The sequence below is a fragment of the Nuphar pumila genome, chromosome 1 (assembly GCF_984573655.1).
Source record: "Nuphar pumila chromosome 1, dmNupPumi1.hap1.1, whole genome shotgun sequence".
NCBI classification, from domain to species: domain Eukaryota; kingdom Viridiplantae; phylum Streptophyta; class Magnoliopsida; order Nymphaeales; family Nymphaeaceae; genus Nuphar; species Nuphar pumila.
In genome coordinates, this window is record NC_143249.1 from 24,807,252 (window position 1) to 24,817,520 (window position 10,269).

Here is a 10,269-nt window from a genome sequence, read left to right on the forward strand (position 1 = left end):
TTTTGTGCCTCTAATTTAAGCCAGTCTTAGCCACTCTTAATTGCCTAAATTTTGCCATCATACACTGAAGGATCTTGGCACACACAAGCGTGCGCACACACATACACACACAGATCATAATGCACACTATATATTACATACTGTGCAACATCATTCTCCAATAGGAGAGTATGCTAATCTCAACTATTCAACATTGAAAATTTACTGAATAAAAAAAAACTCATCCACGATTCTGAATTGAAATGACGGAAAAGGTCGTCCTTTGAACAGACAACTGTATATTGTGGTAGCACTTTTGAGTGTTCGATTTGGAAGTGCGGACCTCTCTCGATCAGCAGCTATCAACAGAAAGATCCAGTGAATGTCGATCCCATATTCATTTTTTTTTCTGAATGCTCCAAAAAATTCAGTAGCCAAGCTTTCCGTTGTTTCTGTTATGGCAATTGTGCAATCTCAACCAGAAGTTTATGCAATGACTGTGACTTTGAGAAGAAGGGACAATGATCACTGCCTTTGATCTTGTACACCCTCTCCGGTGCATTCTCTCTCACCATCTTCTCTTGAATGTCGGGTGAGAGCAAACGATCATCGAGAGTCTGAATGAAGAACCGCCTGACGCTTCCATAATTTCCTTCAGTTAGCGACAGCCTTTCCATTATAGGTCCCAAAGGTACAGGCCGCATGGCAACACCAGCCAAGGCTATATCCTGGGCATGGCAAGAAGATATGATTACGACAAAATCAATGTAAAATCCAAACATTGAGGAGATTTATGGGCACGTTTAAAATGCCCTGTGATTCTTGGAATTTCTCAGTTTCCCATGATTGCAAATCACAACCATGGTATTTTCTCAAGTGTAGTGAAACATGAAAAAGTGAAAGTTGTGATTGTGGTTCTGCTTGATAATGCTTCTTCCTTTAAACCTGTTAAAGTCAGCAAATATGTACCAACATACGCATATCAAAAGTACAAGCTAAACCACATGCATGGAGCTCTTCAAAGTCAAAGACACCAAAAACACAAACAGTGGCTGTCAACAAGATGAATTTCATTTGGGATGTGCTGTAGTCCTTCCAAATGCCTTTTCCTCTTTAGAAACCATTAAAATAAATATCTCCAGTACAAGAAAAAGAAAAACAAACACACTAAAGGGAAGCCGTATGAAAAAGTAGGATTCTGCTAAATGTGATGACCTGCGAAAAAAACAAAGTGACACTGCGTTCACTCCAAATGCTCATATTTGGGACAAAAGAAGCTGATACACAAAAGGTGTACAGGGCATCACAAGCGTTTGAAACAGATGACTTTGGGACTAATTATTAAGTCCTAAGTGCATATGTTAGATCTTAGGGTCTAGTTTTAAAAATAAGTTCCTAGTTGCACAGGTGAGCACAAATTAGGATGTAACAGGGGTTATGTGAAACAGAGACACGGGCACAGATGTGCTAGGGATGACATGAGAATTTTGTAAAACTAGGACATGGGGATACAACCATCTGTTTTGTGTGTGTGTGTGTGTGTGTGTGTGTGGATAATATATGCTTCTCTCATGGGTAAGGAGCCTCCCAGTGAAAACTACTACTTTTTTAATGCATATCTGACCCTTCAGATGTATCAATATGTTTGGTTTAGTAGAAAACAACCCTTGGATCATGTTTTCTTGACGTATGTCAGATTTTCTAGCGGTTGGAAAATCAACGGCTTACAACATACAAAATTTCAACCCTAAAAGATCAGATCAGATTTTTACATTGAAATATATGATCCAAGGGTTAATTCCTACTACTTTGACCATGTTGAACACATCCATAGGGTCAGATTTAGTCAAAACCTTGCTCTCTGAGTTCCAACTAGGGGGTTTCATATTAACAAGAGTAGTAATGTGTGTGTGTGTGTGTGTGTGTGTGTGTGTGTGTATGTGTGTGCTACAATGTTTTGACTCAATATGATGTCATAGATGTGTTCAACATGCCCAATTTAGTGGGAGTTGACCCTTGGATCATGTTTTTTTTTAATGAAAAACACATTTTTATTTTTTAGTCAAAAAATTCGAAGCATTGATGACAGTTGATTTTTCAATCGGTGAAAAAGCATGCTATGGTGTCAGAAACCGACGATCCACATGGTGATCCCCACTAAACGGAGAATGTAGATCACATCCATGGGTCGGATTTACTAAAAAAAGTTAAAAAACAAAGGATTTCCTAAGTGTTTGTACATACAAATGATTGTATGACTGTAGCAGTATATATATTTATTTATTTATTTATTGTGTCCATATGATAATTCACATACAAAACTCTTAAACTGATTAAAGCATAAAATTTTTAGTGCAAATTCTTGAATATTAATTCTAAATAATTATGATTAAAAAATAAATAATAAGTCCAAAATGCAAACCGAAACACAATGTAATCAATGACAAGTTGAAAGAAAAATATGGAAGGACACACAAATATACAGTCAAACATCATAAAAAGCAATAGATGATGCTAGACACAATCTTGACTATGTCTCACAGGTTTGACTGTGTCCATGGAGTGCCATGGTGTATTTACTGTCGCTGTCATGTGGTTTCAACACACACACACACACACACACACACACACACACACACACACTAATTGAAGTGTCCATGTGACATAAGCCCAGGGCATTACTTCTTGCACAAGTATCTGTTATTGGTTGTACCAATAGACATTCCAGTGATGTTATCTTTGTTTTCATATGGGGTTTTCACTATCAATAGATCTCAATGCAAGTAGGATTCTTCCTTGTCAAAATTCTTATCTTTTGCAATGGTGAGCACATAATCCCATACTATGTATAACATCATTCAGAAAGAAAAAATGCTTGCATCTCCAACGAATTTGCAAACATCTATGCTGAATGGTGAGAAAAATCTAAATCAACAAAGCAACATGCAAAATTCAGATATTTTGCATTGATGTAACTTATTTCCTATTATTATTATTATTAATGATTGTTATTATTATTATTATTTACCAAATACATAATATAAAAGATGAAGAGGGGAATCATGTAAACAAAATAAGGAGTGAACCCCTTGCAAAGAAGACTATATGGGATATTCCACATTTCCTCAGTCTTGAATAACGAAGGGAGACAGATTCCTCTGCAAACAAGGGGGAAAGTGGCATTATAATAAAATGAGAGATGGAACTGAACCAATTTATAACAATATCAACACATAGATGACAAAGTGAGACAAGTTTGCTGTTTAAACCCCACATGGAGTGAGACCTTCCAATGCAAACCAAATTGTATTCACTTCCCCAATTATGAGCAATTCCATAGATGTATGAAAAGAATCACGTGGACCAGAACTCATGTTCCCAAGATGCACAAGAAGCATATCCACTATAATCAAAATCATTCAGAAATGGACCATAGAGATCTCCAAAAAGATGGTAGTACATGGCTGTGCAAATGGGCCATATACAGTTGAAGGAACTAGGATAAAAACTAAATATGCACAAATCAACCCCTGGTTAAGCTTCAACAGTAAAAGACAAACTTAGTGGCCAAAATCTGGACCATAAAAAAATGTTGAGGACTATCTAAACAAATTTTTTTGTTTTTTACTGCAAGCTATCAGGGTGAAATGAATTTATTGATTTAAAATTTTACCTCCTTATTTTTTTGAGAAAGAAAATTTACCTCCTTGTTCACTGTATTTTCTTTTCATTTTTGGGAGATTTACATTCTTCACCACCCTGAGTCCCAAACACATACAAACCTTAGTTACTTTTCCTATTTGAATTCTTTTGTCATAAGGCAACTTAGAGGGCTTGGAACGTTCATCAAACTGTGGGAGTTTATTTGGCATTCCCAAACCTGAGGGGTTTAGGAATTTGCCCAAAAAATAGGGACAAATGTAAACCTCCCCTTTTATTTCTAAAATGTCAGTAGCTAGTTGGTTTGATGAAAACATATTCACCAGTATCCTTTAGCAATATCTCCATGAGGCAAATTCTCAGAATATTATACGTTTTCCTAAAAGTCTTGAGAAATTTTGGTATTTTGGGAAAAAAAGAAACAAGATTATGAAAAATATCTTCACAATATTCTAAAAGAAACTCATGGAAGATACTGAATGGTAGAAAAATATAGGGAATAAGAAACATGATCATATTCAATTATGTAAAAAATAAATTGTTCACTGCCCTTTTTCTTCTTGGACACTTTATCGATTTATATACAAATTTTTTCCCTGTTCTACTATTAGCTTCTCCCTTTTCAATAGATTTATGATTTTCAGATTGCTTGCACACTTTTCCAGAATCATACTTCTGTTTTTCATTATCAAGAACATTCTAGTACTTATCGCTTTTCAGTAGATCAGCCTCAGCCAATAAATCGATTGTAATCTGGAGCCATTGACCTACATTTTTACAGAGAAGTAAGACCCGATAAATTCTGTTATAAACATTAATCCCTTTAATGATATCCTGTCCAAATATGCATGTACTTGAAGAATAACTAGAAATTTGAAGAAATACCCTTTCAACTTTTAAATCTTCTTGGTGAAATCTTCAGAATATTTCAGTACTTTTTAGAAAAAGAAACTGGAAAACAGAAACAACTAAAAATAAGGATTCTAGATTGTAAAATATTGGAAAAGTTTTCATTAATCTTTTTTCCAAACATCTTGATATGATGAAAAATGCTGATCTCTTCTGAAAGCAAGATAGCATGTCCGGTTCTATTGCTGTGCTATAGGTCATTTTCTGCTGTGGGAGATGTCACTGCCCTGTTCAGGCCCAAGTGCAGAAGTACTTTGTTGCAAAAATCAACCACATCTGCTGCAACTTAATCACGATACATGCACCTCACTTTCCTGCAACTGTGTTGGTGCCATAGTTACTAGTAGGGGTGGAAAAATCTGACACGACCCGCCAACCCGACCCGCCAACCCGCTTCTTAGCCAGGTTCGGGTTTGGCTTAAACGGGTTCGTGTCGTAAACGGATCGACCCGCCTAACCCGTTTATTAAACGGGTCGGGTTTGTGTTAGGGGTATGCCAACCCGCCAACCCGGCTGACCCGTTTAATAAACGGGTTAGGCGGGCGGGTCAACCCATTTACCCGAACCCGATCCACCAACCCGTTTACCCGACCCGACCCGTTTAATAAACGGGTCGGGTTCGTGTTGAGGTATGCTGACCTGCCAACCCGCCGACACGACCGGCCAACCCGACCCGATTGCCACCCCTAGTTACCAGGAAACAAAATGGATACGAGAAGCAATGCGTGAGGCGGAAGCAGGGAAGCAAATGCTAAAAAGTAGTATGGAGCGGGAAGCAGGATACGGTTGTGAAGCAATTATGCAAGAACATGAAAAATGAAAAAGAAGCACCTAAAAAGTAATATGAACCGGGGGTAGAAGCAAATAAGAAATGACGTAAAGACAAACATAAATAAATATAAAACCAACACACAAGCTTGTTATAAAAATATTTTAACTTTCTATTATGAAAAGCGTAGAAAATGAGGGAAAAGTGAGTGACAAATGACAAGAAATGAGAGAGACATTAAGGAAGCGAAAGGGAATCAATTTAAGAAATAAAGAGGAAGTGGGCTTCCCACTAAGGGAATCGAGTTTCCCATATTCTGGAAGTGGGTTTTTCAAAGTTTCCCCTCTTTTCGGGGAAGTGAAGAGTTTCCCGCTTCCAAAGCAAGATTCCAGGGAAGCGAGCTTCCCCATGCAGCAAGAAGCTTCTGGTAACTATGGTTGGTGCAATAGGGAGAGTACTCCACACTCAGATCAACATTGAGGTGGCAGAACATAGCACTCTATTCCACTCAATGTTGTACCATTGGATTGGAAATATTAACGAATATCAGAGGCAAATTGTTGTACAAACAAGATGGATAGCATGTCTTGAACATTGTTTCATGAAGACAACATCACGATATTTTCAAAATGTCAGAATGAATATACCATAAATAACATAAAAAAATGCTGAAAACTCCCATCATACCTTAGCTGGGCTTTGATTAAAGTACAATTCATTGATTTGGTGCTTTTCCAGCTTCAGTCCTGTAGGAGGCAAGTTCTTACCATTCCCATACATCAACATCTGTGACTCCTGTGTAAAAGTATCTGCAGATGCCAGCTGTGAAGAAGAAGGGTTGCCATTAGAGAACACTACATAGCAAGTAACAGATGCACAGTTTTAATGAAAGACTGGCAAACTTGGATCTAATGGACTTCATCTGCCTAGACTTGTTACCAAGTCAACTTGACAGTCAATTAGGCTGAAAAAAAAACTTGGGCCAAGAAGCATATCCATTGGTATTAATTGAACTAGGCAGTAATTCTGAACTATACCTCAACATCTTTTAATTGGCTAAAGTCACTACAAAGTTATAACCTGCAAGTTATTGATAGCATACCTCTTCAGAGAACACATCAAATGCCCTCTGCCCATTTGATACCATTGTTGCACTTAAAAAAACAGCTTTTGAGACCTTCTTTGGGTACAACTCAAGGGCATAAGATATACAAGCTCCTCCACAACTGTGGCCAACCAGAATAACCTGTATAGACACATGGTTTATACATGGACTGCAGGGAAATCTGCAATCTAAAAGTTCCAAAAATTATCGGAGAAACAGTCAAGAACCTATTTTATTTCACCTTCTCATTTTCAGGTAGGCTGCATAAATGATCCATTAAAGGCTTTGCATACTCTGCTAACGATGCTATACTGTTTGTGTCAGCCTCGTTGATACCTGATCCAGTGAGATCCAGTGCAGTGGGAAGAAATCCTGCTTCCTCCAAAAAGGACATTGATTTGTACCAACACCAAGCTCCAAATCCTTCTCCATGAATTAGGACAATTCTTTTTGTTTCCAAACTCTCAAAAATCTCTGGTGCCTAGAGATGGACTTCAGTGAGGGTGTGCAATTAGAAACATTCTTTTGTAAATCAAACATGGTGAACATGGTGCATATGTAACTTAGATAACTTGTAAGCTAATTAACAAAGGCATTTTCTGTTGTTCTGATTGGAGAAAGTCGCTGTAACATGACAGTTCAGTGGAATCCAAAAAAAAAAAAATAGATCTTAAAAAGAAACCAAAGTGGCTAAATATAATTGTGTTATAAGTACAGTGAACTTGCTTGCACCAATCAAAATCACAATGCATAAAGCACTTGTTGTTTGAACCAAATGGGACAATCAACTGTCTGGTGCACAAAACCTTCATATTTCTAACCAAAATTTCAGAAAAAGAAGGCTTGAAAAAGTTTAAAAGAGACCGACTTGCATTCACAATATCTATACACACACACACACACAGAGAGAGAGAGAGAGAGAGAGAGAGAGAGAGAGAGAGAGAGTATCACTCTATTCCACGTTGATACTCTATTGTACTTACAGTTTGTCTCCATGAAACTTAACGCTAGATGGAAAACTCTGGAAACAGTAATATACCATACCTCATAGTTGTATCCATGTCATATATATGTCATTGTAACCCAGAAGTACATAATGATGCTTACTCTAGTATGCTAGATCCTAAACAGAGAAGCATACATCAAATCAACTTTCCACTCTTGGTTGATCAAGGTTCCTTTTTATTTGTCGAATTGGGATACTAGCACTCTAATACAGCCATTGATGAACTATTTTCTCTTCAAAGATTTATCTGGACTTTGGGACCATCTAGATAGTGAAATCCTTTTCACCAACCAATCTTCAATTGAAGACGTGTGTGATGAGCATCTACAGAAATATGCAAACATCTTGCTAGCAAATGCATGCTTTATGACCATGCAAAAGTGTTAGACCTATTTGGTAATTGTGATGGATTCCAATGCTTAGCAGCTTCATGATATATCTTGGTTTGTCCCTTGCTACTTCAAAATAATGTTGCTCTACATGTTCGACCTTCATGCTACAGTTATGTGCTTTAAGGGCATAACTATAGCAAATGCATGCTAATTGTGATGGATACAAATGCTTAGCAGTTTCATGATATATCTTGGTTTGGCCCTTGCTACTTCAAAATAATGTTGCCCCACATGTTCTACCTTCATGCTACAGTTATGTGCTTTAAGGGCAGGAAGTTCATTGTCATCATGGGCCTTCATAATCATTTAATGGAGCCTGAAATGTATATCCTGTAAATAGCGTATAGTATTAGGATAACCATTATCCTTTGCCCATTCTATATAGTTATCATTCTTTAGCTTTTTTATGGGTACTGATGACTTGTTTATAGCTTAAATGTGTTGTGTGATACACGTTTGGGAACTTAAAGACGACAATGTAGGAATGTAGGAACATGATGATGCTGGACTTTAGCACAACATTAAACAGATAATTGATCTCATGTTGTGGATCAACATGTTGCTAGATCATGATTGCGAATTTCATTTTGGTAACAAAGAATACACTTTGCCTCAAATGGAATCACCGCCTAACCAATGATAAACTAGAAACTGTTATGAGGTTCCAACATTGAACAAATATGAGCACAATTAAAGTTCCAAACAGCACATACTCTATGCATACACATGAATATGATATGGAATACTATATGAGCTAGTCGCAGTCAATGGATTGAGGCAAATAAACAAGCCAGAACTAGTAAACATATGATGAACTCTAAAAGCTGAAAGTTGATCCAAGTAAAACAACAAATATGCCAAAACCCCCCCACTTAGATGACTTCAAAGCCATTGGATAATTAGTCTCTATTCACAAGTATGCGAGGTTGGAATGCTACTGGTAAATTCACAATCATACTATGCATGTTTTACTAGTAGCATTCCACACCCGAGTGGCACTTCACCTAGGCGTCCATTAAGGCTTGAGAATCGAGTCATATTTCTTTTTTTTTCTTTTTCTTGAAGAAAGATTCATCATTCATAATGATGCTATTGCTTCCAAAAATATTGTTAAACTGAAAATTGAAACAGATACAAAAGAGAAGAGAAGAACGGACCAGATCCTAGAAACACAAATATCAAAAGCCTAGCACACCTTTCCATATATTCCATCATGAAAATAACACAACAAAGAAAAACTGGTGGTCCATAATCTAAAGTGAAAAACAAGAACTACCAACCCCAAAACCAAGCAGCAAAATTGAACTATAGACAGACACACCGGAAAGCTATTGAGCGCAACCACAAAAAGCACAGATATTCATGCTTCCCGTGTTCAATTCTCCTCGAAGAAACTAATTCCATTAAGAACATCCAACTACTCGAAAGATAACAAACTACCAACATGGAATTGAGTCACAAAATGAAACAAAAAAGCGAACCGTTCCGGGACTAACCAACTTGACATGTGCGAAGGACTCTGACAGGTTCCTCCTCCTAGAGCTAGACACCCCAGGAAGGCTCTGCTTCCCATCGGCACCCAAAATCCTCCTTGACATGGACCCATCAAACCTCTGAGAGTGCTGCTGGATGGCCATTGCCAACGCTTGCATATGCAAAGCCTCTTCCTCAGCACCCATCTTCCTCTGAGACCTTGCCGCCCTCGTACTCCCAGATCTAACAACATCTTTCCCATCCTTCTTAGGCATGCATGTTGCCTGATTACCCATCTCAAGAAACACTCCCCACCTCTGCTCCCCAAAACACACCCCACCCCCCTCTCTCTCTCCAAATGCCAATCAACCACTCAAGAGAGATTCCAAACTCACAGACTCTAACATAAAATATATGCAATTATTCTTAGGTACCCACATGATTTTGGTTGGTTTTGAGCTTTGTGATTGGAAAAGCCAAGACATGGAATAATATGAATCTGGGTGTCCCCAATTTCAGCAGAAATGAAGGGAAAATGTTACATGTCTGCCTGCTTCTAAAATTGGACCACTGTGTATGAGGGCACACAAAATTGGTCACATGTAAAAATATTTATCTGACGACCATGCCGTGTGGAGGAGGCAGAGGCGATAAAAGCCTATGTCGGGCCATCAGTTGGCTGCGAATGAAATGCATGAAAGTAACGTCCAACGGTGGAGCGGTAGATGTACCTCAGCTTTTAGCACCCTTTGTCTTTTCTCGAGTTTGAAAAGGTGATGGTAAAAGTCTGGGTGTGATATTTGGATGGATTTGCGCTTCCTTGGTCTTACAAAAGACATGGTGAAACACATAAACAAATGGAGAAAGATGCATTATTCACCAAAACTTTAGAGTTCATTCATTTCCAAGAGATGACTGATTTCATCAAAGTCAGACACACCATGCTGAATGGTGTGGTGTAAAAAGAGGACTATAA

The 10,269-nt window shown here is 37.9% G+C and overlaps 1 protein-coding gene across 1 annotated transcript; it reads right to left on the reverse strand.

Annotated features, from left to right (window-relative positions):
- On the reverse strand, positions 1-9,920 carry LOC149848392 (putative methylesterase 14, chloroplastic). The gene is made up of 5 exons (XM_089994237.1): positions 9,317-9,920; positions 6,664-6,903; positions 6,420-6,563; positions 6,005-6,139; positions 1-707 (listed from the first exon to the last, which is right to left on the reverse strand). The coding sequence occupies exons 1-5, from the start codon at positions 9,587-9,589 to the stop codon at positions 435-437; spliced, it is 1,065 nt and encodes a 354-aa protein (XP_089850363.1). The 5' UTR covers positions 9,590-9,920; the 3' UTR covers positions 1-434.
- Between the last annotated feature and the right edge of the window lie 349 nt (positions 9,921-10,269).